This window comes from Gadus morhua, chromosome 8, assembly GCF_902167405.1.
Source record: "Gadus morhua chromosome 8, gadMor3.0, whole genome shotgun sequence".
Classification (NCBI taxonomy): Eukaryota; Metazoa; Chordata; class Actinopteri; order Gadiformes; family Gadidae; genus Gadus; species Gadus morhua.
The window spans coordinates 10,892,064-10,919,389 of record NC_044055.1 but is presented as its reverse complement, the minus strand read 5'-3'; the positions used below and the strand labels follow the sequence as shown (position 1 = coordinate 10,919,389).

Sequence of the window (27,326 nt, the reverse complement as noted above, 5' to 3'; positions counted from 1 at the left end):
GCCGTTACTGTCACAGTGTTAGACATTTCTGTGATTAAGTAGTATTGGGCCAAGAAAGGGCTGGGAATGACTTTACTGGTCATAGGGGAATGGAAAAGTGCACACACACCCAACCCTCAGGGTTATTTTAGACGTATCGAAAAATACTAATTATGAAAGTTTTGTGGAGTTTCAACATGAAAGATTTTCATGTACTTTTTATTGCTGAAAGGTGTCTTTACAAATCCTAAGTAATCACTCCTGGATTCTGGTGTTGAGTGGAGTCTTCACTCCTAGTGTTATGAACACCCCACATCCCGGTCATCTACTCAAACATGCTGATAGGAATGTTGACGCCTGCTTGTAGGCTTATCCACTAATTGCAGTCTGAGTGTCTCAGCTATTGTTGAATCATATCCGTTGTTCGGCTATGGAGCTATGTTAAGACCGAAGCACGGTTCCATATCCCTGCACATATTTAAGGATGGGTTAGGTTCTCCATCTATGCTATCGGTTATAAATGCCTATGAACATGTAGGTTTAAATTGTAGATGATTACTGAATAGCCTATTCAATTAATTAAATTGTTAAGATACAACACTGAAAACTGTTTAATATAAAATATGCTACTTATATTGATAAAGTAAATCGGATTTGATTATTCTTATCGCATTAGGAGTATGATTATCGCAATGTTTTTGTTTTTTACATAGTCCTATGGAAATGTCCAAGAACGGCATAAGTGGCCCTGTGCTGACACCTACAGGTCACTAAAAGGTAAAGCAAGAGTCTGGTCTCGTGGTATAGAAATTGGTCAAGGCTACACTTAGTCATACGCACCGCAGCAGAATAGTCCTGTAGTAATGTCAAAGAAGATGACATTACTACAGGTGTTTATGTTCAGCCTATACGAATGAACGGCTACTAGAACCATCTATCTAAATTGATGCTTGTAGTCTATTTAGTGAATACATTTTGAAGCTTTTTTTTTGGTCTATACAAATACTATTAGCATTCAACTATTTGGGACATTTTCCTGATGAGTAGGAGTAGGGTTCCCTGCTGACCTGAACATGTGAATGACATTACCGCCGTCCACCCAGAGCGTCATCGTGTCTGTCCCGGCCAATGGTTATTTTTGAATGCGGACGGCTCTCACTTGACAGCCAGCCAGCTTATCCAATCAGGGTTTTAAATTAAGTAAAATACCCGCCTATCCCCCGCGTATGACCTATCAGAATAAAGCACTCATTACTAATTCATTACATTGCAAAGGGGAGTGACGCAGTTTTAATAGATCTATAGATAGGCTACCCCATGCTTTTTCTGGCCGAAAAAAATAATAAATTACGCCGTTGTCCAAACAAACATTTATCAGAATCACCGACAAGAATACGGATTTCGACTCCCATCGTGTGGGCTCTGCATGTCGAATCTCCTCAGTGCTTCTTGATTGTGTGGATGCCATTCCGGTTGGAGGTTGCGGAACACCCCGAGGACTAGATGCGATAACCTGAACGAGATATGCCGCAGCCGAAATCAAGAAAAATCGCCATCCTCGGGTACAGATCCGTAGGTGAGTATTAAACCATGATTAAACAGCATGGTGGATCCGGGAACACAGGTAGTAGACTACAGGTTGCGAGCCAGAGGCTGCTAGCATCGGGTACCAAAGCGCCTTTACGCCTCCTATAATAGATTTAAATTACAGGCAGGATGGTGGTAGTGGAGAGGTTTTGTCACGCGATGCCATGGAACAAATGAGAGCGCGCTCACCAGGTGAGACGTGGCCTTGTAGTCACGCTGGCACACAGAGGGCCTTGTGTGCCCGGATTTTATTGTGGATATCCTTAGCGTAGGTTGTGATGGAGAGTGTGTGTGACCCCAGATCTGTGGTTGCTAAAGTATCTACAGCTTCAATTGATCGATTACGTTTGAATCATGTTGAAGGAAATCATCATCAGTTCACCAATTATCGCTTTCAACGCGTTGAGTGTGCCCAAAGGCTGTTCCGTTTGACTCTTTAAAGATACATCAAACCAAAATGAGCATGTGATCAGTTTGTTAATGTTGGCAAGATGGCACTCAGAATGACGGTAACGGAACGAGTGATGCGTGCTGGAAGTGGATGAAGACTACCACTGTATAATGGACTGTGACAGCATATCTCTACAGTTGTAGATGGTCCTTCATCAGGGGGTGTCCGTTTGAAATAAAATGGAAATAAATCTATTTTTTTCTTCCATTTTCACAGGGAAGTCCTCTTTGACAATTCAGTTTGTTGAAGGACAGTTTGTTGACTCATATGACCCAACGATAGAAAACAGTAAGTGGGCGTTATTGATAGACCAATCAATAATACTGTAAAATGTATACTGTCAGGTGTAATTACAGACCCTTCGTATTATTAAACCAGATGCAATCTGATCCAATGTAACATGAGTTTGTGATGCCTTTGTGTGATATTTGTATTCCTGACAAATCATACCATTTCTCTGGGAAAATAATTAGTGTATTTCTGTATGACATCTCAAAAACACATGGCAAGCATTCAACACAGGGGAATCGTACCATTATATTGAGGTATTTTTATTACGAATAACACATTGAATAGAATTGGAGCAGATCGATACGTGTTACTGTTTTTAGCACAGCCCCAGGCATTAAAGCCATAGTGTCTTTTTAGCCAACTTTCTAAAAATAAAAAGAGGCATTTTTCCTCCTGAGATTCGCCAAAAACTGTACACATATCAATTAGAAAAGAAGCATAATGCAATACAGCAATAACCTCCCTCTGTCTTGTACACACTCAACTAACACTCAACCTATTCATATCTCTCATAAATCAAATAGAATTTTGCAATAAAACAGCCAACCAGATTTGTTTGTGTGTCTGTGTGCGTACATGTGTGTTTGTGTGGGATTTGTTTCCGTCTCTATAAATAACCTGACTGTATGTTTAACACAAAGTGAAGTGTGAGTGTCCGCATAGAGCAGTGTGGAGCTGTATCTGAGATGAAGTGAGATATTGACATCCCAGCTTCTCATCGAACCGACTGACCCCAGTGCAATAAAATACCACTTTATTTTCAAAGCATTTCTTCTGAATTTTCGGTTTTATATATATATATATAATGCAACCTGTCTTTCTCGCTTAGCGTTTACTAAAATGATCACGATAAACGGCCAGGATTACCATCTGCAGCTGGTGGACACCGCGGGGCAGGTAGGCCTTCATATGCCTTTCAGCCCACGTCATACCTTTAGTTACGTTCCTGCTTGTAATGAGGCCAATGGCAGGACATACAATTTATGTTAGCCTCTCTTTGTGCTTATAAATATGTTACCTAAAACATATCACGGTGACAGCCTTTGTTCTATTTTCCTCTAGTAGTAAGCAGTAAATATGTATCTGTTCTTACTATTGTTTAAGTGATCTGTTTACCCTTGCTCTGTGTCTTTCTACAGGACGAGTACTCCATTTTTCCACAGACGTATTCCATAGACATCAACGGTTACATCCTGGTCTATTCTGTCACATCGAACAAGAGGTACGCTTTCACCGTCCTTATCACGCAACACTGAACGCCAGGCAGTTCACCATAATTCATACTCGGTCTGTACAGAATTGAACTGATATGTTGTCCTTGGGTCTGTTCCAGTTTTGAAGTTGTACAAGTCATCCATGAAAAATTGTTGGATATGGTTGGCAAAGTGCAGTAAGTATAGCTCATTTGTTTTTCTTCAGTTTGTGGTGGCTATAAAACATTCCCAACATACAGTATATCGACTGACTGTGTGCTATTTATTTGCTCTCTCAATACAGAGTACCAATTATGTTGGTTGGAAACAAGAACGACCTACATATGGAGCGGTATGTTGTGCATACACTGTCAATTAAACGTTAAAGTGGTACTCAATTTAACTTTGGCATACCGTAGATTGGAGGCCTGACCTAGCCAGCCATGCTATAAGTCTTGCGTATGCATGCTAATATAGAAGAGATGTTCCACAAAGGTCAGCTAATGTAATCAACTAACCATAAAAACATGGCTTTAAGTAAACATTGACAAATTACAAAAATATTATTTTATATATATAACAATTATTTGCCGAAGGTGAATAATTGTTTTAGTATATACTACACGTGAACACTCAAAAATAAACAAGATAACACTTTTTGACGGGATTTATTTGTTTTTATTAGCGAACAAAGCGGGACATTTTGCGATCAAATTGCGCGATCTTAGAAGGTTCACGTGTAGCATATACTAAATATATTTAATATTTTTTATGTATATTTTGTCTTGGAGCCAGAATCAGGTTAGCGCTGCAGTAAGAGAGTTAGAGTAAAAGTGAATGCTTAGGGCTGATGGGGTCTCTCTGTTCCCTAGAGTCATCAGCTGCGAGGAGGGGAAGGCCTTAGCCGAGTCCTGGAACGCTGCCTTCATGGAGTCTTCCGCAAAGGAAAACCAGGTACCGTATCTTCACCTATGGCCTGTTGAGTTGCTGCCTTCTACGCGTTGAATCGATGCCAAGGGCACGGATTCGTTTGGCACAGGGGGAAAAAACCTGTGCCGAAACCTGGCGCCCGTTCAAAGATAAGAAACAGCTATGGCACCACCTTAGCCTGTTTTGGCTCTGATCTTTCATTTTAGTTTTGGCTTATACTGTAATTTTGCTGTGTGTGTGTGTGTGTGTGTGTGTGTGTGTGTGTGTGTGTGTGTGTGTGTGTGTGTGTGTGTGTGTGTGTGTGTGTGTGTGTGTGTGTGTGTGTGTGTGTGTGTGTGTGTGTGTGTGCAGACCGCTGTGGAGGTGTTCCGGAGGATGATCCTGGAGGCAGAGAAGATTGACGGCGGTGCGCAGCCAGGAAAGACGTCCTGCTCCATGATGTAGACGCCGGCCAATCAACACACAGGACACTGCACTGGGATATCCCGTTACTTGAAGGCTAGCTGCCAGTTCTCCTACACCTCAGCTGACTCCACCCATACACCACTTCCCCCCCCCTCACCTCAGCTGATCCAACCCATACACCACTCCTCCCCGTCCAGGGTCCTAGATATCAAGATACTCCCTTTTTATGGCTCTGATTTACGCTGTTATTTATCAGTATTTTCTTCGCCCCTATTTTGATATTGTTTATTTATTAAATTTTTTCAAGGATGAGTCGATTATTATTTCTTAACCACAATCCACCACTCTCTGGCACTGATGCAAACGCAGAACTTCATGTGTGTACCAGAAAGAAATGTTTTGGGGGAATGCTTGACAACAGTGGAGTGATTTTCATACATTGTTTGGTTCAATATGAAGCTCTTATTCAGGCTAATATGCTTAGAGGATAACTGTTTATAACTACAGCAATGAGAGCTACGAAAGTAACAATAACTGACCTTAAGGAAGGAAGAGTATAGCCAAAACATTTTCTTCTGGTACACGAAAAAAAAAAGCTGTTTTTTCCTCCAACTATACAGCTCCTTTTCTACTTCATTTCAACGCAATACCGTCTCTCCTGTCCCCTCCATTTGTTTCCATAGCCGTTACTGTCAGCCAAAAAAATACAACTTCTGCATCCATTTTCTAACGTTGAAAATGTTGTACAAATGTTTTTGATTGTATTCATTAAAGCAAAAAGTGGTTATGTAATGTTGCCTCAATATACTTTTTTGTTCTTCCGATCCCAGTGGGGTTGGGGATCAGAAGTTGTTACGACAAACAGCTATCTTTCTTTTTTTTTTGCATTTATTAAAGGGTAAAGCAACCTTCACACAAACACAAAAGAGGGGAGGTCTACTGTACCCCAGAGAACAGCTACACACACCGGGTGTGGTCGCTCCGAGGGACAATTCAATGCAGAATGCACGGTGGGCTTCGTACAGTATTCACATTCTAGAACGTGTTGCACATGTGGTCGGCACAACACTTCATGTCGATGTAGGAGTTCATCTTAAGCATCTCACAGTCGCTCATAGCCATGCATTTCTGGTACTGGCCATCTGAATGAAATGAAAGAAACATGTATCCAGATTAAGTAAAATTGGTTTTATCGCTTATCTTACAATCTTGAAACATTTTCATTATGTTTTAATGAGGAATGTTAATTCTAAGAAGAACCAACGGTAGTATTGCTCCTGACTACAAAAGAAAACGGTTGTAATCTATTTGTATAGATGTATTAGGTAATATATTCTATTTCACCTTTGAAATAAGGCCAATTAATTTCAGGGCTAGGGACAGACAAAGAGGAAGCCAAATATAAAATAGGCTTTACTCGTGTGTTTATTCCTGACAAACCTATTGACATGTGACTGAGTTGGAATAAGGTTATTTTATTAAGTGTGATATTGTACCATATCAAATGAAGTGAATAGAAGCGTATTGTGTCCGGAGAGGGGACTCACGTGGGGCTCTCAGGAACTTGGCGGCCGCACAGGCGTCCTTCTCCGGCCTACAGGACTCCACCACCAGGTCACATGACTCCCCCGCCCGCCGCGACACACAGCGGTGGCAGTTCAGAGCGCTACCTAAACACCGGGAGAGAGAGGGAGAGAGACGAGACGAGACGAGAGAGAGAGAGACAGACAGACAGAGTGAAGGAGAGAGATCCAGAGAAAGTTTGGTAAAATCACCATGACCAATTCACTCTTTTCCTTTGATTATTCTTATCTACGTGACAATAAGCGGTATACTAACTGCACGTGGACTGTCTTTATTTGAGAAAGTGTAAGTGCTTTTCATTACAACTGATGGTTTGGTTGGCTGTAGGCCTCTCATCAAACCATAAAATCTGTTACCCAATGTCCTCAATGAAGCATATCATGTTAGTTATGGACCTTACTTCCCTGTACTGTTCCTGCAAAGGTCAAAGTATGTATGAGAAGTAATTTGGCATGTGGCTTGCCCGGCCTGTTCTCATCACATGTTAGCAGCATTGATTTAAGGCTGCTGATCGAGAGACTATCTATTTTGAGTTCAAAGTGTGCAAGGCACTGAGCTGTTCCGGCCAGAGGCCAAGCAGCGCAGAGCAGTGTTTAGCCACCACTGTTTGCTCAGTGGAGAATCAGTGACGACTTACCGGTTGTTAAAACAAGGGCAAGAGCCAGGGACAACACCAGGAACTTCATGGTTCTGTTCAAGCTAGATTTGAAAGACAAGCAGCAATCAGTGATTTTTGTGCTCCCTTAACAACATCTCTGCTCTTTCACTCTAACTAGGGAATACTTGAAGTTATTCAGATCCTTTGGACTACACAGTAGCTGAAGTCTTCATCATATATTCATTCTACTGTTACTCTAATTCTCCTTTGCATAAAAAATATCCATATCCCAAGCAAACCCTCATGCACTCAATTTGCTTAAAATGCCAGTAAAACCGGCCACTCCAAAAGTCAATACAAATATCAATGAAGATGATTATATGAACATATTGCATTTTTTTTTCTCTTCTAAACCTTCAAAGTGATATTTTAAGTAAAAACATAAAAAGTCAACACGTGAAAGGTCACATTGCAAATTCAGTATACAAACAAAAGGAAATAATCAAAAACCCACATCCATATAATCAAGGACAACAAAACGTTGCGCATGAATATCTACGTACCTGTTTGCTGTAGAGTAGCAGAATGTGATGTCACAGCAGACTATCCAACCTCTCTTTATACCAACCTCATTTCCGTCAAAAGGCTCCAAACCTGTTGTAAAAGCACCGCTCCTGGTTACAGTGTGTACACTAAGTTAGTCTGGAGCCAGCGACGTCTCCGCTGTTAATACGCTTGTATATTATGCAAACAGGGTGCCACCTTTTGTTCATAAACCTATATCTTTTAAAGCTTGGCTATGCATATTAACGCACAGACTTGTCACTCAACGGTATAAAGGACTGAAATGAATCACCCTGGCACAAAAAGCCTTAATACACAGAGAGTCAGGGTGAAAGGTATGTTTGCTGTAGGTGGGCCCTGCTTCACGTACAGGACTTAAACTCAGTCATTCCCATCACTCACAGCCCTACACTACTGACCGATTGAAACATTGAATCCGAGCCATGAATAGACTTGCCCCCATAGATTTGGGGCAAGTCTGTGTAAATTCTACATCGCATTATTGTACTAATATGTGTAGTGTCTCATGTGTGACATATACTGGAAGTGTAGTTCAACGGACATGTCTCAAGTCGGGTGTGGCCAGACAGTACAGCTGTTGTGAAGTGTTAATCTGCCAATCTCGGCCAAAGGGATCAGGGGTGAACGAGCGGGAGTCATTGATGGGAGCAGGTTTAGTTATTGATTTATGCTCTCCAACCCCTGTCTGGCCCACGTCCTGCCCCACCTGCCCAGGCTTTCATTCTTGGAACAGGGCTAACTTGGTGGGGGAGCTGGGGTAAAGGGGCTGGTAGTTGTTTGAAGTTCCAGCCAGGACTCCTGCTGATAGTGTTTCTCCTGCCAAGATGTTAAAGGGAACGTTCACAGTTTTTCCAAAGTCGTTTCCAATGTTGGATTTAGATATAGTAAGTAAGTAAGTAAAATGTATTTATAAGGCACATTTAAAAACAGTTTTCACTGGCCAAAGAGACAGTAGAGGGGGTTTGTTGTAATAACGTGCCACTTTAAACTCAATCACCTGCATAGCTTCAGTTCAAGGTCTCTGTGCACTCAATGGAGTCACAATAGAGTGTGGTTCAGGGATGAAAGTTCTTTCCTTGTCTCCTTGGTGAGAGCAGAGGGTGGTCTCGTATGCCTCGACTCTGCTGGGGTCCGGAGATAAGTACATTGTCAACAGATACCCACGGCGATACAGATCCTCTTACAATGCTTTTTCTGGGATTTTCATGATATTTAAAAGTTTAAATACTATCGAATAGTATACAGGTATAAACTGTATTTGTAGTTTTCCATCAAGTTCTCATAACAGCATTTTCACAGTATTATCAGACTATTGGTATTATAACTCTAGTTACCAAATGTATGTCTATCTGAACAACATATATGCAATACAATCTGTCGAATACAAATAAAACATTTGACAGCAATCTGTACCCATGCCTCCATCTGAGCCCCACTGAGCAACACTGCCACAACCCAAAAGCCAAATCAAAGCAAAAATATCTGGGGCTGTATTGTGGTGCTCACACCAAAGCCCATTATCAGCACATGCAGATTTAAGGGAAACTGTCCATGTGGCACAATGTCTAAACCCTTCATTGTTGAACCTTTTGTGCGATGGGACTCGCGATATCTGCGCACACTCTATTGACCTGTATATATCAGGCGGTCCAAATGAGTCCACTTGTAAACTCTGGGTCAAGTTTGGAATAACACCTAGTCAAAATGTCGCAGTACTCTGGAAAGGTGAGTACCACAACATTGAATGTAGTAGCCATCATAGTGAAGGCCCTTGAAATAGAAAGGCACTAAAATAACAAAACCAACAATGCATTTTGGTTTTGCACCGACCAACAAATCAGAGGTTTTCTTTTATGAAACAACAGGAACAAACAACAACAAAAAAGTTATCAACTTAAAAAGAGTGATCAAGAAAGCAAGCAACAAGTCAATACTTTTTAATCAATTCAGATTTGGACATTCACTGTAAAGCGATCCTAACTAACAAGAGAAAAACATAAACTAGCCCCTAAACTGGAGTCGACCCCTCTGACTATCAACCAACTCCCGCTACAACAGATTTGACTGGTTTTACAATCTGATCCTGCCATTGTCCATCCCTGACACTAAACCTGCTCCACCGCTCCCGCTCTAGGTGGTGTTCTACGAGGGGAAATGTTTCACCGGGAGACAGCTGGACGTCTTTGGCGACTGTGACAACTTCCAGGACCGCGGCTTCATGAACAGGGTGAACTCCATCCGCGTGGAGAGCGGCGCCTTCGTGTGCTACGACCACCCCGACTTCAAGGGCCAGCAGTACATCCTGGAGCGCGGCGAGTACCCCGAGTTCCAGCGCTGGAACGCCCACAACGACCACCTGGGCTCCTGCAGGCCCATCCGCATGGTAAGGCCCCTGGGGGCCCGTCCACAGAGAGACCTCGGCCTAATGGCCGTCGCCCGATTCGCTCACTGACGCCTTGAATGGCTCGATGTGTCAAACCTTCAGCTTCGCAAACATACAGGTGTGTGGGGGAAATGAAATGGATGTGAATGGCGTCTTGATGGAACCGTTTGTTTTCCCCTGTTTTTCCCAGCACGGAGAGCATTATAGGATCGAGCTGTTTGAGGAGCCCAACTTTGCTGGCCAATTCGTGGAGCTGTGCCAGGACTGCCCCTTCCTGCAGGGTCAGGGCATGGTCAAGAACTGCGTCAACTCCCTCAAGGCCTACGGAGACGGAGCGTACGTGTCCCCACAGCAATAGTCCACTAGACACCCATATAGCACCATTCGTTCTGGGAGGGGGTCCGTTCTTTAGAGTGCTCTGGCTGGCTATGCTTTTTCAATATTCTAGTTATTTTCTTCACGCTGAATTATTTCACCAGGTTTTGGTTTGAGATGTCCTTGGTCATATGGAAGAGATGCCCAGGTGGCATCTCTTTCAGGCAAACAGAATGCAATAACCTTTATTCCCCAGAGAGACCAAGACCGAGGTTTAATTTCAGTGTTTGGTCACTCTTTAGATGAGACATAACATACTTTATTAATCCCAGATGGGGAATTCGTGGCGTCAAAGCTGAAAGTACAGGACAGTAGTAGAATCAGGAGGAATTAGAGAGATACAAAAACAAGAACACCATTTATATATTTTTGTCACACGGTTTAAAAGAGTACATGTTTTAACACTGCTGTCTCTCCCTCCTGTTCACCAGCTGGGTGCTGTACGAAGAGCCCAACTACCGCGGCCGCATGTACGTGGTGGAGAGAGGAGACTACTGCAGCCACATGCAGTGGCAGGCCCAGAACCCCAACATCAAGTCTATCCGCAGGGTGGCCAACAACTTCTAAACCCTCAAACCACTATAGGAGCGGTGATGACCCCGGGGAATGCATAGCCCCACGGGTACCCTCTGCCAGCATAATTAGACCATACAATACTGTTGTATATACTTTGATATAATAAACGATGTAAAAGAGAGTATCACAAGGCTTTGTAAAAATGAAGGAATATGAAGGTTAGGAAAAAGTAGTGCTACAATTTCTTTTTTCTATTTTTTTTGTGAGAAAAGCAGATGGGCTAGCAGGATAGATGTACAGATACATGTGTGACACAGATGGAATGCAACAGGGAAATCTAAATAACAAAGGTAATATCAAGAAGCAAAAACATTCTGCCAGCTTTTTGGCATCAATATGTAAAAAATGAGTGGAGACAACTTTGCTCTGTTTCTGTATATTTCTCCATACAGAATTCATAAATTCAGAAGCAGAATGAGGGGGTGAGGTATTGCACAGGTGGGTTTTAACACGCCCTGGAGAACACTGCTACCATCTAGTGTCATTTATCTATTTTACTAAGAGGTCTGCTCAGCCGGGGTTTGAAATATGATGACAGCAGAGTGTTTGGATGGCAATAACACGCACACGCATAAACAGGAAACATTTCCCGAGGTGGATGCGCGTATGTATACTTAGGCAGATATAAACACGATCATAGAGAGGAGGTACTGTAAGTGTTTCCAATGAACCATTGACCGTGGTTCCCTCCTGTGAGACAAGTTGTTAGCCTGTACAACAATCCTGTTGTAATGAGGATGCAATCCTTAGTTCAGCAGCCTTTTATATCTGCTGTTAACTAACCAATTAGTATGCTCAGAAGAGAAGCACATTTCCTACCATATACAGGCCTAGCCTAGGTATAATTAGAATGAAAGTTTATCGAATTACTTACTTACTTACAATTACTTATAATTTGCCATTGTCTAAGAATCACACGTTGTTACTTGGACTGCTGAACCTTGACCTGCATATGCAATCATTTTTCCTCCATGTGTCATGACAATAACACATCTGTCCGTGCACTGTTTCCCTCATGGCTTATATTGAATTACAGGGTCAATATAGGATAGAGATAATGAGGAAATGCTTTGTCTTGTGTTACACTCCGCGGTACTAGTTTAAGAGCGATTACCTGGCTAACCTTATTCCTCAGCCATTTGCTTCGCATGTGTGTGTGTGTGCCTTGTGTCACCAACTTTCCATTAGTCTAGACACGAGAGACTCTGGAAGTAAGGCCTAATGGCGATAAATATTCCTCCACCATGGATGATATTCCTTAATGACAACAGCCTGGTTCTTTGAATGGAAAGGGAACTAGGCTAAATATTTTATAATATAATAATACATATGTCATATAAAAAATGAACTATATATATATATATAGTTTATTAAGATGATAACATATTATATTATATGTTATCATCTTACTATAACAAAAATAGTCAGTAGTTCTCAAATTGTCTATACGCTTTCTCTCTCTCGCTCTCTCACACACACACACACACACACACACACACACACACACACACACACACACACACACACACACACACACACACACACACACACACACACACACACGCTACACGCGAACGCACGCACACCATAGAAATGTGTATGAAAACAGTTCGGAATTTGCAGGATCCCAGACGTGGCTTAATGCCCACTTTGACTAGTGAAAGTAGTAGTTCTGTGGCGCAATCAAAACGCTAGTTCCATAAACATGCTCCTATTCCTTGCGATTCAATTGAATGGTGAGAGCGAAATAAGGCGATCATTTCATGAATGCATCGCCGGTGTGGTGGTAAGGTCACTCCAGCTGCCTCAATTCCCCTCTTTGTGTTTACACATCCGGGTTTCCCTGTTTGCAGCCCATTCCCCATTTAGAAGCCATTTTGGACACAGATCAGTAACATGCATGTAAACCCCAACCGACCTCCCGACGCCGACGCAGTGGTGCTACTATTCCAACTAAACCACCTCAAGAAGCGCCGTCGGGTTTCGTCGCAGATCGTGAAAGAGACCGTCATCCGAACGTGGATGTAATTCCGATGCGAAGCGGCGCACACATCGAGGGAGTCGCTGCCCTCGTTGCGAATCGTTCGCCTCCGTCTTTTCTTGCAACATTGTTGCACCGCGGCTATTGACACGCTCTGTGGCTACCGGGAGGACCGTGGAGGCCTGTGGTCGTTTTTTTTATCCGCGTAACTCATGTTTGGACCACCCGAGTTTTAATGTTCGCGACGGAAAAAAGAGAGAAAAACCCGAGTCGTGTATTTAAAACATAACATGTCGTTTTCATGGCTGACTTGTTCACTTCTTCTGGGAACTTTATGTGCAGGTAAGCTTCTTTTGTTGCGGCTGAAATGGTCTCATTGCTTCGAGCCTTACCCCCCCACCCCCGAACAAACTTCAATGTCCGCCGCTCTGTTTTTATTTCACGGGTCTGTTTCACAATGGGGACATTGTGTGGTTGTTTTTTTGTTCGTGTGTGCTCAAACTTTAACCGCTGTGTTTTATTGACTAATTGCCCCCGTCATCTAACTATGTGTTAATGTTGTCCAAATTCATTGTCTCTCTCCCTCTCGTGTATTTGTTTGCGTTACATAAAGCGTGAATTTGTTACCCTTGCTGTTTTGGACGCTGCCTGAGTTTTAAACTCGTACACCGATCAACATGCATGATCCCCCTGGCCCACTGGGCTAACGAAACACTATTATCCGAACTGTTGCTTTCGCCCTGTCTTTTTTAAAACGGTGGCTGTAATAGATGGCAGCAGCTGCATCAACATCTTGAAACCCTATAGCCTCCTACATCCCAGCCCTGTGTTCTTGTTTGTAGTAACGCCACGAAGTCGGCGATTTCCAAATACCGTCGTGTTTAGTCATTCATAATTGATGAATTGTACATTTCAAATGTAGGGATCTACGGTGTCGTCCAGGACGTGGACATTATCCAACATCGAGTTTGAGATTAACACAGGTCCGAGCCTCGGTTATTTGGTACCTCGTGGAATTGAACATGAGTGGAGTTTTTTTTTATTGTGCGTTTTCCCCAAACGTAGGCTATTCTGATTTTACTTTTTATTACCGGGAGAGTTGGGAAAACCTACTCGCACGCCCCCTCAATGGAAGTTGTTCGGTTATGGCTGTCATTCTGGTGGTCTTTCTGTAGAAATTCACCCGTGTGCTGTGAGCTAAAAATAAATCCAGCACAATGGCTTTATGGTGTATGGATCAGAAGCAGAATGTATAACAAGCTGCCCATACACAGCCTGTGTTGTGGTATAAGCCTCGGTAAAGTGACAGGGGGGAGGGGTGTCGGGAATGATCTAGGACTAGTAGTAAAAGTCCCCCCGGATCATGTGACTAGGGGGATATCAGAAACGCCATCTCGGGCTCAATGGAGCGTAAGACATCCGCGGAGCGCGTTTCCCCCGTTTCTTTGGTGCGGGTTAAGGAAGAGCGCTTCTCTGATAATCCGCCCGGAAGAGATGCTTGTCTCTTCACGCACCTTCTCACAAACGTATGGAGGTCGGCATCGCGCCATGAAAACTCACGTCGGTGTTATGCGTGTAGCTACCATGTGCGCGCGCACTCAGGCGTATATGTGTGCGTAATGGTTGCGGGGGATGGGGTGGGGGGCTTGAAAGGGGCAAACGTGGGGGATGGGCAACCTCCTATATACATGGATTTAAAGAGACAGAAACTGTTTTTTCCCCCGTGAACAAAGATTAAGAGTGAATGTCCAAGAGGACCACGGTGAAGGTCAGCCACAGCCTTTAGTCCGTTTGGATTCCCGTCAAGCCAGTAATTGCATGGTAATTGCTCGGACACTTGAATGATGGCACAGGATAAAATAAAATCAGCGAATACTACTATAGCACGGGGCACATGGTTGGGAGAGGGACATACTCTATTACACATCGCAACTCTGGCGTTGCCAATTCAGCAGAGTGAAACAACGCATCAACATAATTCACCGAATTACACAATGCACTCCATTTGACACATTTAACGCGTTGGCATCCCTCTTCCCCGTGTTTCCCACTCTGGGGGAGCCGCTGCGTTCTCATAACTCCTGACACTGGTGCTGGGCTTCCAGGCCACCATTGTCCTCCTATAGCTAATTAAATGGCTTATTCTTTTCTGTCTCTCTCTTCATTAAGTTGTTACGCTCAAACGACGAGATTACACCCTCTGGCGCCATGCAAGAACAAATGTGTTGGCCCGAAGGAATCTTTGTTTTTTTGGGTTTTTTTTTTGACAGAGCCCAACAAATTGGCTCGATGCCAAGATGATGATCGACGCCACGCTTGGGAGACATTTATTTTCCCAAAGTGTCCAGGCTCAGCCTGTGGCACCATATGTCCACCAGTTCACATAAACACACATGACCACACAACAGTGGTTTTATTAATTAAACATGTGTGTGCTGATCTCTTCCTCGCTCCCGCTTTCCTCGCTCCCTCTCTTCTCTCTTGCTCTCTCCTTCTTCTCCCTCTCTCCTGTCCCTTCGCTCTCTCTCTCTTCTCTTGCTCTCTCTCCTCTCACCACTCTTTTCTCTCTCTCTCCTGTCCCTTCTCTCTCTCTCTCTCCTGTCCCTTCTCTCTCGCTCTCACCCTCTCCCTCTTGTCCCTTCTCTCTCTGTCCTCTCCCTTCTTTCTCTTGGTCTCTCTCTCTCAGGTTACAGCCTGGGCGAAGCGGAGACCCGCGAGTGCGTTTACTACAACGACAACTGGCGCACGGAGCGCACCAACCAGAGCGGCTTTGAGCGGTGCGAGGGCGAGAAGGACAAGCGGCTGCACTGCTACGCGTCCTGGCTCAACTCCTCGGGCACCATCAAGCTGGTGAAGAAGGGATGCTGGCTTGACGACTTCAACTGCTATGACAGGTCGGCGCTCGCCAGGGTTTAGGCCGGGGTCGGGCGCGGGGGATTCAGGCCTCTTAAGGGCTGATTATGGTCCCACGTCATGCAACGCAAGGACCAGGCAGACGCTTCAACGCGGTCGTGAACCTGTTTTGGTTCTGCGTCGGGTTTTAGTGAGGGGACCAATCACAGCCCTTGCTGCTGCGTCTCCTCGACGGAAGGTTACAATTTTTGGGAGGCGCAGGTCAGGCCCTTACGCTGGACGCAAAGAGGGTCCGGCAAGGACGTAACGGGGCCGTAACCCCCTTGTGTTGCGTCAACGTGCCGTATATAAAAAAGAAAAAAAATTCCTGTTTAAAAATAGAATGAATGAACATGAACCTCTTTCATTGATGGTTTCTTTATGAAGCAGATTGAAATAAAAGCAAAACAATCCCATTGACCGTCAAGGAGCTCTTGCCATAATCACTCAAAGCAAACTCACAACCTCCAAATCACTTACCTTGGTCTTACAATGTCCATTTGAAAGGAATGTAAATAGGATCAAAGAAAGGGGGGGGAAAATGCCTGCATATGTACGGAACACACGCTGGTAATGCACCGCAGTGAGCTCCCCCCCCCACCCCCAACACTCTCTTCCAGGCCTGTCACATGAGATGAAGGGTTGTATTCTCCTTGTGGGAACAGAAAGTATTGAAGTGTTGTAGAGAAAGGCGGCCAATTGCGGAACGGGCTGTTGGGTGACTGGAATGGTAGCGTGCTTTTATGAATTAAATCCACTTGGCCATTTGCGAAAGCGGGAGTTGATTGTTTCCCTTTTTCTCGCTGCTCTTTTTCTAACGAGCCGGTATCACACGCACTCTCGTGTTCCAGCGCTGTTGAGGAAAGTGTTTGTCTGTGAGCGCAGTAATGGATCTCTCTCTATCTCTCTCTCTCTCCCCCCCCCCCTCCCCCGCAGGCAAGAGTGTGTTTCCATGGATGAGAACCCCCAGGTCTTCTTTTGCTGCTGCGAGGGCAACTACTGTAATGAGAGGTTCACCCACCTCCCCGACATGATTGGCAGCGGCAACCGAGGTGAGCTGCAAACGGAAATATGATAAAAGAGAAATGTCACCCAAAGTGCAAAATATAGGTCCCATTGTTCTTTTATCGGAAGCAGAGGAGCTGGATGCGAGAAGTCTGCGTTTTTGCTCTGATCCAGGCCCAGTTTTATCACGTTGCCAATTATCACTGCAACCCATTTTGTCACGGGGGGGGACAAAACAAACCCCGCGCACGGAGCCACCTGTCGATTTCGCGAAACGTCAAATTAGTGTTCAGGTGCCGCTTGTGATCAAACTCCCCCAACCGCCTGAATCCCGGATAATCGGCTCTGGCAATTTGGCGTGTCAGGGTCTAGTATAGCATTTCCCTGCTTGTATCAGTTCCATATGCGGTGGAGGTCATGGTGGGGGGGGGGGGGGGGAGTGGATGGGCAACCGCCCAAAGCCATGACACCGAAGAATCCCACGGCAAGCTGCGCACGGCAATACTTCCTGCAGTGATTGATTCCTGGTAGTCTTGTTTGCATGAAAACCATTAAAGCCTTTTGATGTCATCTGGCATTGGCAAAAAGTCAAATTGAACCGCCCCCCCCCCCCCCCCCCAGGGCGGGGGGGAACCCGGAGAACGCAGAGCGCTGCTTGACGTTTACACAGAAGGGGGAAACCAACTCGCAGACAGCTGCCACGAACTGTTACCAACAGGGCACTTTGTAATTGCAATGAGGGTAACGAGATGTGTCACACTTGGTCAAATGCACATCCATGAGGCAATACGTGGAGGAAATGGAGGATATTTTGGACGTATTTTTTTCACCCACTTTGCATTTTCTTCGCTGTGTCTGGTAATGAAGTTAGAAGCCGTGCCTCGGACCCCGACGTGTGTGTCGTGACCGCTGGTGCGTGGGCCTGTTCCTGTCACCGTGGTGACAGTTTGAATACGCGAGGCAGGATTCAGTTGTCAGACCGCTTTCAATTATAAATAATGGCGTGCCATTAACGAGTCATTTCGCTTTCTCGCTCCGAGCGACGCGCTGATGCGATTTGTATGTGCTTCACTTATAAAACCCAACTATTCCTTAATGCTCGAGTTTAACCCAGGCCATCAACTCCAATTACAAATCTGTTTATTTGGTATCCAGCCCCCCGCTTATTTGTTTTGAAGAGCAAGGTCGACCTTTCTCCGTCCTTGGCCTCACCTCATTCTGTTGAAACTCGCTCCTTTTTTTTTTCTTTTCCTTTTTTTCCTTTACAAAAAACCAAACGCATCCCTCCCTGTCTGAGCGCTCTCCCCGGGTGTCAATATGTCGACACTCTCCGTTAACCCTTTTAACCTCTCTCTCTCTCTCCCCCTCTCTCTCCCTCTCCCCCTCTCTCTCCCCCCAGTGAAAATCCGGCTTCCCCCCAGGGTGCCGTCGCTGCTTAATGTGCTGGTGTACTCTCTGCTGCCGCTGTGCGTGCTCTCGCTGGCGTTGGCCCTGGCCCTGTGGATGTACCGCCAGCGCAAACCGCCCTACGGACACGTAGACCTGGGGGAGGTGAGCGTCACCCGCCCAAAACAGAAATAGTGCATAAAAGTCTGATTTTTATATTGGATCTTTAAATCACAATCTAAATGTACAAAAGGATCGCTAAATGTACAAAAGGATACTATTCAAACGTGCGGATCAACGTTCTCTCTGAATCATGACTCAAAGGTATGGAAGATAGTTTTTGTAAATAGTTTTCCCCTCTTTCCTTAGGATCCTGGGCCCACGCCCCCCTCTCCCATGGTGGGGCTGAAGCCCCTGCAGTTGCTGGAGATCAAAGCCAGGGGGCGCTTCGGCTGTGTCTGGAAGGCCCAGCTCATGAGCGAGTCTGTGGCGGTGAAGATCTTCCCCATTCAGGTGGGCGACCGGGCAGCTTTGGAAAGGAGTCGTGTTATCTAAAGGATGTCATAGGTACTGGTTGATGGAATGACGATATCCTTCAGCGACTTACCCACTGTTTTCTGTGCATCTGTCGCTCGGCGTACAGGACAAGCAGTCGTGGCAGAACGAGCGGGACATCTTCCTAACGCCCGGCATGCGCCACGAAAACCTGCTGCGCTACATCGCAGCCGAGAAGCACGGCAGCAACCTGGAGACGGAGTTGTGGCTCATCATGGAGTTCCACGAAAGGGTGAGCACGCGCCCTACTCCACCGGCCCCACTAGCCCCCCATAGTGCCTGCTAGATTACTGCTCTCTGGACGAACTTTCTTCGGTTCAGGCTAAAGTTAAAAGCAACACGACTCGAAGTTCTGGAGGCCAACCATGCCAGAGATTGTTATCGGGTTTATTCTGATATTGCCAAGTAAAGGCCAAATCGCACCTATCGAGACTAAAGGCTGTCCAGACTTTATCTATTATTCGGCTTTTAGGTGCAAGCAACAAGAAGATTATCATTCAGTTCTTATAAACTTCATGGTTCCATTATTAAATCAGAGCCTCGGATCCTTTTCATGTTAAAAAAGTAAAGATTGTTTAAATTGTTTTAAATGACGTGGTTTAAATGGTGTCTGCAGAATGCACGTAACGATTTGATTTCAAAATACCTTCACTTCTCTACAGTGTCCGTGTGGCTCTGCAGACCATGAGTTTAAAATCTCCACGATTGTGTGTTGGTGTGCGTAGGGCTCGTTGACAGACCACCTGAAGGGAAACGTGGTGACCTGGAGCGAGATGTGCCACATAGCGGAAAGCATGGCCTGTGGCCTGGCCTACCTGCACGAGGACATCCCCAGCTACAAGGGGGAAGGACCCAAGCCCACCATCGCCCACAGGTGAGGGCTCCTGCTGCCCATCTGGTCGGGCGTTGTAGAAGCCATTAGCCTGATCCCCCCCCCCCCCCCCCCCCCAAGGACTGGTAGCTGACATAGAAAGGAGACGCACACCCACCATCCCACCCCCCTCTCCACCATGAGAGCACTTTTTACTGGAGAATGTCTGTCGTCTTTTCATTGTCATAGATATCATTATGAATGCCCTATCCTTTAATTTCCTTTGACTTATTCAATAGGTCCCTGACAAGACTAGCCATCTGTTTTTACCAAGTCAAATTCCTTTTTTATTCTGTGAAAGCTCAGCGAAAATAAACCTGATTCTAAGAAAAAACAACCCTTTATCTAGAAATAAGATCTCCCTTGAACTACCTAACATCCTTTAGTGTGCCCACTCGTACCTCGAAGTAATGTAGCTTTAATCATTGGGCTAAAGTCGCCTTTAAGATTATAAGAGACAGAAGGCTCCTCTCTGAGGATTTGTGTTTCGAACTCTCGCCTCCGCAGGGACTTCAAGAGTAAGAACGTGATGCTTCGAGACGACCTGACCGCCATCATCGGAGACTTTGGTCTGGCGGTGCGGTTTGAGCCTGGCAAACCTCCAGGCGACACCCATGGCCAGGTATGACGTCCACACTGCCAGACATTCAGATTGGCTGGTAGATTGTATTTTTCCCCTTTTTTTTTAACTGCTCACACACCATAGGATATGAGCAGGAGTATTTGTATTGGAAATTTGCTGTGACGAAATCCACAAATGAGTCACTTTCAGTTGCATTACTCTGTGGTTAATAGTAAAATTGTAGTAATGAACGGGAAATGGATATGTTAGTACATACTCCTTGTTTGGGCTTGTTCATTTCCTGTGTTCAGTCCTGTGCTTATCCTACCTTTCTCACCGAAGTCATTGTTTATGTTTGTAACGCATGAAAAGCAATCATCAGTGCGGCACATTGTATGTGTTTCACATGTGAGTCATACTGGGCTGTGAAATTCTTAGGGCAAGGCAAGCGACAACTGCCTAGTAAAGCAAAATATAGCACTGGCATGTATTATAAAGCGTAGGGCTGCAAAGTGACAGAGCATACTCGAATGTTCAGATGTCAGTGTTTAAGGTTGCTGGTTGAGAAGCCTGATGGGCTGGGGATAAAAACAGTTTGTGAGTCTGGTAGTCCGTGCAAGTAGCCTGGCTATTGCCAGACCAAGTTCAATCGAGGGTTGCACGTTGGTCTGGGGAAGCCGCTGTCATTTTCTTCAGCACCAGAGGCGTGATCAACGGGCCTGGTTCAAATGACTCTGTACGCAATTGGCTGCTTGCCGTCGCTTCCCTTTCGTCATTGTGTTAAACCAGCCTAAAGCGCGCCAGGGGGGGAAAAAGCACGCTTGGTGATTGGCTCCCGTAAAAACGTATCGAAACTAGAAAGAAATGTATTGGTCTTCTCCATAGCCTTCTGCAGGGCCAATTCATACCGCCAGCAGAATGAGCGGGTTTACCCGGTCCACCTTGCAAGTACATTAAGTTAACCCGCTGCCCTCCCCCCAGGTTGGAACCCGGCGCTACATGGCCCCGGAGGTCCTGGAGGGGGCCATTAACTTCCAGCGTGACTCGTTCCTGAGGATAGACATGTACGCCGTGGGCCTGGTGCTCTGGGAACTCGTGTCCCGCTGCACGGAGAACGACGGTGAGTGCCGAGCTCGCCCTCGCCCTCGCGGGACCGCTGGATCCCGCAGGGTCCCGTTGGATCACGCGAGAATCCGTCTGGCTAGGCTTCGAGTCCTGCGCTGTCGGCTAATCAGGATCGTACGAGCGACTGCATGATCGACGGCGATAGGCCGATGGCTCATCCAATCACCTGCCAAGTGTTTTTTACCTGTACTTTAGTACCTGCCCCTATCCAAACAGTTGCCAAGGAAAACTACCTAGAAGGTTGTGTAAGAAACCATCTAGCACGTCCGTTACTGCACACCCAAAGGGCGACCAATATTCCCCCACACCTACGTTCTTCTTGATGGGTCACATTGTTCGCCTTTAATGTGCCTCTCCCACTTTCGTACTTTGTTTATTTAATTGGGATTTTTAATCAGGTTTCAGGGGTTACATTTTTGGGATTACAAGAAACTACAAAACTCTCGAGGGCTTTTCAATAAAACTGTCTCATAAACGGGATGCGCAAGACTACTTCAACCTTTTGTGCTTATGGTTATGTGTATGATTGAAAAGTTCCACACATATGGATTTATCACAATGTCCACATCAACCACAACGTGGATCAGGTCCAGTGACGCCGCTCTCATGAACGTGGTCTTCACCTGTATGGAGCCACAGGACATAAGACGCGTCATCTCGGTGGCCATTCTCCAATAAAGGGGTCACAAGTTTCGACGGGAAACGATTGTGCTGTTCGTGGGACGTTTGTGTTGTCTATTTTACCACGTCTGCTGACCCTTCTGTGCGCTGACGCGTGTCCGCCCTCCTCCGGTCCCTCCCAACAGGCACCGTGGGCGAGTACATGCTGCCCTTCGAGGAGGAGATCGGCCAGCATCCCTCCCTGGAGGACCTGCAGGATGTGGTCGTGCACAAGAAAATGCGCCCGGCACTCAAGGACTACTGGCTCAAACATCCGGTGAGTAACCCGCCCCCGTCCAGAAGAATGGCTTTTAATGACCGGGATGCCACTACACTGCGCGTGTCTCCTCATTGACTTTTGTGTGGGCATCGGTACAAAGGCTGGTGACGTAATCCCACGGTGGTTCCCGTTAACACTAAAAGTGCTGTGGGGAAGAATTGGCCACTTTGGGAAATGTGTTTATGTTTTTTGCGTCGATCCTGTGCAATCAAAGAAGATTATTGTGTCGGACTTGGCAATGCCTCTTGTTACCTTTTGGATTCTACTGGGATGAATATTTTCTGTGAATTGCAACCAACCACCCGCCCGTTTCATTTAACTGGTGGGGGCAGAGTGGCAGGGTAGAGACCCAGCTGGATCTGCCGGCTCAATTAGTCTTCCAATGCCGGTTCCCTTGTAGAAAGCACTAGTCTCTCACAGGGTCACCTAGGAGTGATTATCTAGAAGGCTTTCAGAAGAGATAAGGCTTAAATTGTCTGAACTATGTTGGGATTCTCTGTTGTACCTGCATGGATGCACAGCCAAGTTTTTAAAGTCGTGTATTGTTTGTCCATTGTCAGTGGAAGTTTACATGTTTATAACATGAACCGACTACGTATTAGCTTTCTATCACGTCTACAAAAAAGGTTTAAAATATAATCACAAATCAAGTCACATGGAGCAGATTAGTTTGCAGCATAAAATAAATAATGGTCCTAACTCTCTCACTCTCTCACTCACTCACTCACTCACTCACTCACTCACTCACTCACTCACTCACTCACTCTCTCACTCTCTCACTCTCTCACTCTCTCACTCACTCACTCACTCACTCACTCACTCACTCACTCACTCACTCACTCACTCACTCACTCACTCTCTCACTCTCTCACTCTCTCACTCTCTCACTCTCTCTGACTCTCACTCACTCACTCTCTCTGACTCTCACTCACTCACTCACTCACTCACTCACTCTCTCTGACTCTCACTCACTCACTCACTCTCTCTGACTCACTCACTCACTCACTCACTCTCTCTGACTCACTCACTCTCTCTGACTCACTCACTCTCTCTGACTCACTCACTCTCTCTGACTCACTCACTCTCTGACTCACTCTCTCTGACTCACTCTCTCTGACTCACTCTCTCTGACTCACTCTCTCTGACTCTGACTCGCTCTGACTCACTCTCTCTGACTCTGACTCTCACTCTGGCTCTGACTCTCACGCTCTCACGCTCTGACTCTCACTCTGGCTCTGACTCTCACTCTGGCTCTGACTCTCACTCTGGCTCTGACTCTCACTCTCTCTGACTCTCACTCTCACTCTCTCTGACTCTCACTCTCTCTGCCTCTGACTCTCACTCTCTCTGACTCTCACTCTCTCTGACTCACTCTCACTCTCTCTGACTCTCTCTGACTCACTCTCACTCTCTCTGACTCACTCACTCTCTCTCTCTCTCCCCATGACCTGCAGGGCCTGAGCCTGATGTGCGAGACCATCGAGGAGTGCTGGGACCACGATGCGGAGGCGCGGCTGTCGGCCGGCTGCGTGGAGGAGCGGATCGGCCAGATCTCCAGGACCATCAGCGGGACCACCTCCGACCGGCCCGTCTCCATAGTGACGTCGCTCACCAACGAGGACCTACCTCCCAAAGAGTCCAGCACCTGAACCTCATCACGCACCCCCGCAAAACGCAACAGACTCGCCCTTTAAAGAGGGTTTTTAAGTCTTCTTAAAGTTTTTTCTTTTGCCGTTCGTTTGTCGGTTTGGTTTCTCCCCCCCGAAATCCCGCACCCCAAGATGGACCTTCTTGTCAATACTGAAACAACAAGACAAAGAGCGAGAGTGTGAGGAAGATGGAGGAGATCCATCACCACTTGAGCACCGCTGCTATTTTTATCTCCTGTATCGGTTCCTCGTGACTTTTTTTTTTTCCCACATGGCCTGTGTGTTTTACTAAGTTGATCTTAAGCAACACATCCGTCTGCTGTAGGGTTGGGAGTGGGGGCGTCGAGCTCATCCTCTCTAAAGCTCGCCCCCCCCACCAACCTCCAATGTGTCAAAACTCACCTTGATGTCATTACCTCATGTACTGCTATTTTTTTTTTTTTGGTTCACTGGTTTGTAATACCCCTTTCTTTGGTGACGTCGGCTGGTTTTTATTCCCCCCCCCTCTGCCTCCCTCTCTACCTACCACCGGTCACTATGGTACAGCCAAAAAGAAATGGAAACGTGTGCTCCAAATCCTCACGACACGCCTCATTGGACCCTCCTTTAAACCCGTGGGGTTCGAGACTGTTAGCGTTCAGACTGTTAGGACATCTCATCTTCCTCAGGGGGTCGTGGCCTCTCGTTTTTATCTCAATGTGTGCTCCCTTGATTGGTACAAAACAACGATGAAAGAGGGATGGATGGCTATGGGAATGCGTAGGGACTAAGTGTTTTTTTTTTTGGACGTTGGGACTTTTATTTTTGACTGATTTTTTTTTTTTGAAGGGACAACTGTCTGTCCTTGCAAAACTACCTCTCAGGTATTCAGTAGGCCTACTTTGGAACTATGATTTGAGAGCCACGCTGTCTTATCTTGCTAGCGTTCATGGACACTATTCCAGCTTTTTAGATTTTTTTTCGCTTTAGAAATGCAGTTACTAGGTTGCCACGGCTTCAATGGATGCCTTATGGCGTTGCAATGATGCATTCTTTTTTTTCTTTTTTTAAATGGATGTTCACGTTTTGTGTCTGTGTGTATCGATAATGTGACACGAGTTTTTCTAAAAGTAGAAGCGTTTGTCTTTGTAAGTTCGGGCTTATCATCACCAGCGCCCTACTTAAAAAAAGGCAACATGTCTGTTTTGTTTTATATTCACTTTTTAGTTTTGTTCAAAGACGAAACAACAGACTAATGTTGGACAGTAGTGGGTCCCAGATACCTCAGTCACTGTACACCATGCAAGGAGAGCGCACACAAGCTCTCCTGGTCTCAAATGCAATGCCATAGTTGTAACAATAACACCAGTTACCATAACATTGAATGTCTTGTTGTGCTGCTGTGACTATTCCACGATACTCAAGGATTGACCGATTTCGTTAACGTGCGGCTTAACGTGTGGTGAACTCCCCATGGTATTACGTGAGGCGGATAGTCTTTTTATGATTAGTATTATTTTAGGTTTTTATTCTTCAATTGGGTAAGCTCTCATGCTGCTTACATCTCCAAACTGACCTCAGATATTCTGACAAGTACCTCAGGCTTTTTCTACATGTTTCTCTTGGCGTTTGTTGTTAATGTATTATCGTGTTTAGTAGTCAATATTTTATTGCCGGTCGGTCAGGCCTCAGGAGATTTTGTTTATTTTTTATTTCTTTCATCCCCCCTCCTTCTCTTGAACAGAGCCAGACCAGTTGTTGACACGGTGTGATCGCTGTACAGACCCTAAAAAACGACCCTGAAGAGACAGATTCTTGTACATAGACCTGTATACACAAGCCGAACACTGATTTATATATATAGATATATACATGTATCTATATATATTTATATATATTTTGTTTCTTAATACAGTATTGGGGCATTACTTTCTTTTCACATGAATGGAAAAGGGACTTCTCTTGGATCTCTACCCTCTACTTATTTAAGAGTCATCTTCCACATGGAGTCCTGTGAAATATACAGTATATATATATTTTTTTTGCAATGTATTTTCTATTGAATCTTTCGAGAAAGCGGTTTCCCCCCCCTATTATAATTATTGTTATTATTACAATTGGAAACAGAACCTTTGAATTAGAAGCTGTGTAGTCGAATGTGTTGGGTACAATTGCATCATCTCTATTGGCAAACCACCAACACCCCCCCCCCCCCCCCCCCCCCCCCCCCCTGACAAAACAAAGCAAGCCTCCTGGCTGACAGTGTTAGTGGCTACACCAAGAAGGTGGACCCCCCCCCCATCCATCCTTTAATTTTTTGTTTAATGCCAGTTTGCGCAGTATTACCTCTTCTATTAACCTGCTGATGTGATGTTTTAAAGCTGTTGTGTGATAGTCTAGTCAGGCCATGACTGCACACAGTTGGACCTCCCCACCCCGCCCCCCCCCACCAACCCACTACCCCGTCTGTGTACCGGTACTGGGAGCGCTGGTCACTCTGACTCGTGCGTCGTCGCCGTCGAGGCAGACGGGCTAATATACAGCCCAACGGGCTGCCGTGATTTGTCCCCGAAACCGTAGGCCCCGCCCACACCAACACGGGTTGTGATTGACGCGGACAGCTACCAATGACGCAACACACCACTGGACCTGGTAACAGTGGGTCAGGCGGGCCCCAGCAATATTTATTGTACAGCAATAGTCGTATCATAGATCCGGACGTGAAAGAAATACTCTACTCAGCTGTGAATTTCTCCCCCCTGAGGGACAGGGGCGGGGCTGTGGGGAATCAATGGAAATGTATCATACAACCTGGCACATACTCAGATTTTTATATGTAAATGTATGTATAAAGTGATATCACCACACATTAGCCATGTGTAAATGGACAAACTGCTGTAGAGTTCTACCTGAGCCCGGCGTGCCAGGACACACACACACACACACACACACACACACACACACACACACACACACACACACACACACACACACACACACACACACACACACACACACACACACACACACACACACACACACCCTCCTTATGCTGTCTCTACTACCAGGCTCCTTGTGAACACGAAACCACTTACCTCATGCGTTCGCTCATTTGCAACACTAACACGGAGACTCATCTTCAAAACATATATGTATATAGTTACTTGACAAATGTAAAAGGATTCTTCCTTTTTCATGTTTGAATCCTGTGAAAATGATCAATTTACAGTAAATATGTTGTTCACTTCTATTGTGGTGTGAATGGATGGAGTGTTTAAATTGTGTGTCTCTGTGTGCGTGTGTCAGTTCCACTAAACGGTGTGAATGTTAACTGTGAGCTAAAACATTTAGAAATATAAACTAGAGAGTACATCCATCTTTTTGTATATTAAAATAAAGAATGATTAACTGTACTGTGAGGTTCTCTTTTTTACTGGCATTCAG

At 45.4% G+C, this 27,326-nt stretch overlaps 4 protein-coding genes across 4 annotated transcripts; 3 read left to right on the top strand and 1 right to left on the bottom strand.

Moving 5' to 3' along the window:
- Nucleotides 1–1,239: 1,239 nt before the first annotated feature.
- Nucleotides 1,240–5,628, top strand: LOC115549145 (GTP-binding protein Rheb). The gene is made up of 8 exons (XM_030364163.1): nt 1,240–1,555; nt 2,234–2,305; nt 3,138–3,205; nt 3,448–3,530; nt 3,642–3,698; nt 3,806–3,853; nt 4,374–4,455; nt 4,783–5,628. Exons 1-8 carry the CDS (start codon nt 1,504–1,506, stop codon nt 4,873–4,875), a joined length of 555 nt encoding a protein of 184 aa, XP_030220023.1. The 5' UTR covers nt 1,240–1,503; the 3' UTR covers nt 4,876–5,628.
- Nucleotides 5,629–5,706: 78 nt separating this feature from the next.
- Nucleotides 5,707–7,859, bottom strand: LOC115549147 (uncharacterized). Its single transcript, XM_075074210.1, has 4 exons — nt 7,582–7,859; nt 7,058–7,119; nt 6,384–6,506; nt 5,707–5,978 (listed from the first exon to the last, which is right to left on the bottom strand). The coding sequence occupies exons 2-4, from the start codon at nt 7,104–7,106 to the stop codon at nt 5,872–5,874; spliced, it is 279 nt and encodes a 92-aa protein (XP_074930311.1). The 5' UTR covers nt 7,107–7,119; nt 7,582–7,859; the 3' UTR covers nt 5,707–5,871.
- Nucleotides 7,860–9,225: 1,366 nt separating this feature from the next.
- LOC115549146 (gamma-crystallin N-A) lies at nt 9,226–11,067 on the top strand. The gene is made up of 4 exons (XM_030364164.1): nt 9,226–9,328; nt 9,738–9,986; nt 10,177–10,322; nt 10,793–11,067. The coding sequence occupies exons 1-4, from the start codon at nt 9,308–9,310 to the stop codon at nt 10,926–10,928; spliced, it is 552 nt and encodes a 183-aa protein (XP_030220024.1). The 5' UTR covers nt 9,226–9,307; the 3' UTR covers nt 10,929–11,067.
- Nucleotides 11,068–12,533: 1,466 nt separating this feature from the next.
- On the top strand, nt 12,534–27,295 carry LOC115548544 (activin receptor type-2B). The gene is made up of 11 exons (XM_030363270.1): nt 12,534–13,260; nt 15,605–15,812; nt 16,747–16,862; nt 18,215–18,366; nt 18,571–18,714; nt 18,845–18,988; nt 19,482–19,630; nt 20,135–20,249; nt 21,171–21,309; nt 22,121–22,251; nt 23,709–27,295. Exons 1-11 carry the CDS (start codon nt 13,209–13,211, stop codon nt 23,901–23,903), a joined length of 1,545 nt encoding a protein of 514 aa, XP_030219130.1. The 5' UTR covers nt 12,534–13,208; the 3' UTR covers nt 23,904–27,295.
- The last annotated feature ends 31 nt before the right edge of the window (nt 27,296–27,326 follow it).

Coding starts and splice junctions, on each gene's coding strand:
- LOC115549145 (XM_030364163.1), top strand. CDS start 1,504: ATGCCGCAGCCGAAATCAAGAAAAATCGCCATCCTCGGGTACAGATCC. Junction 3,206..3,447: donor TGGTGGACACCGCGGGGCAG/GTAGGCCTTCAT, acceptor GTCTTTCTACAG/GACGAGTACTCCATTTTTCC. Junction 4,456..4,782: donor CTTCCGCAAAGGAAAACCAG/GTACCGTATCTT, acceptor GTGTGTGTGCAG/ACCGCTGTGGAGGTGTTCCG.
- LOC115548544 (XM_030363270.1), top strand. CDS start 13,209: ATGTCGTTTTCATGGCTGACTTGTTCACTTCTTCTGGGAACTTTATGT. Junction 15,813..16,746: donor GACTTCAACTGCTATGACAG/GTCGGCGCTCGC, acceptor CCTCCCCCGCAG/GCAAGAGTGTGTTTCCATGG. Junction 20,250..21,170: donor CAGGCGACACCCATGGCCAG/GTATGACGTCCA, acceptor CCCTCCCCCCAG/GTTGGAACCCGGCGCTACAT.
- LOC115549147 (XM_075074210.1), bottom strand. CDS start 7,106: ATGAAGTTCCTGGTGTTGTCCCTGGCTCTTGCCCTTGTTTTAACAACC. Junction 6,507..7,057: donor TGCCCTTGTTTTAACAACCG/GTAAGTCGTCAC, acceptor CCCGGTGTTTAG/GTAGCGCTCTGAACTGCCAC. Junction 5,979..6,383: donor CAAGTTCCTGAGAGCCCCAC/GTGAGTCCCCTC, acceptor CATTTCATTCAG/ATGGCCAGTACCAGAAATGC.
- LOC115549146 (XM_030364164.1), top strand. CDS start 9,308: ATGTCGCAGTACTCTGGAAAG. Junction 9,987..10,176: donor CCTGCAGGCCCATCCGCATG/GTAAGGCCCCTG, acceptor TGTTTTTCCCAG/CACGGAGAGCATTATAGGAT. Junction 10,323..10,792: donor AAGGCCTACGGAGACGGAGC/GTACGTGTCCCC, acceptor CCTGTTCACCAG/CTGGGTGCTGTACGAAGAGC.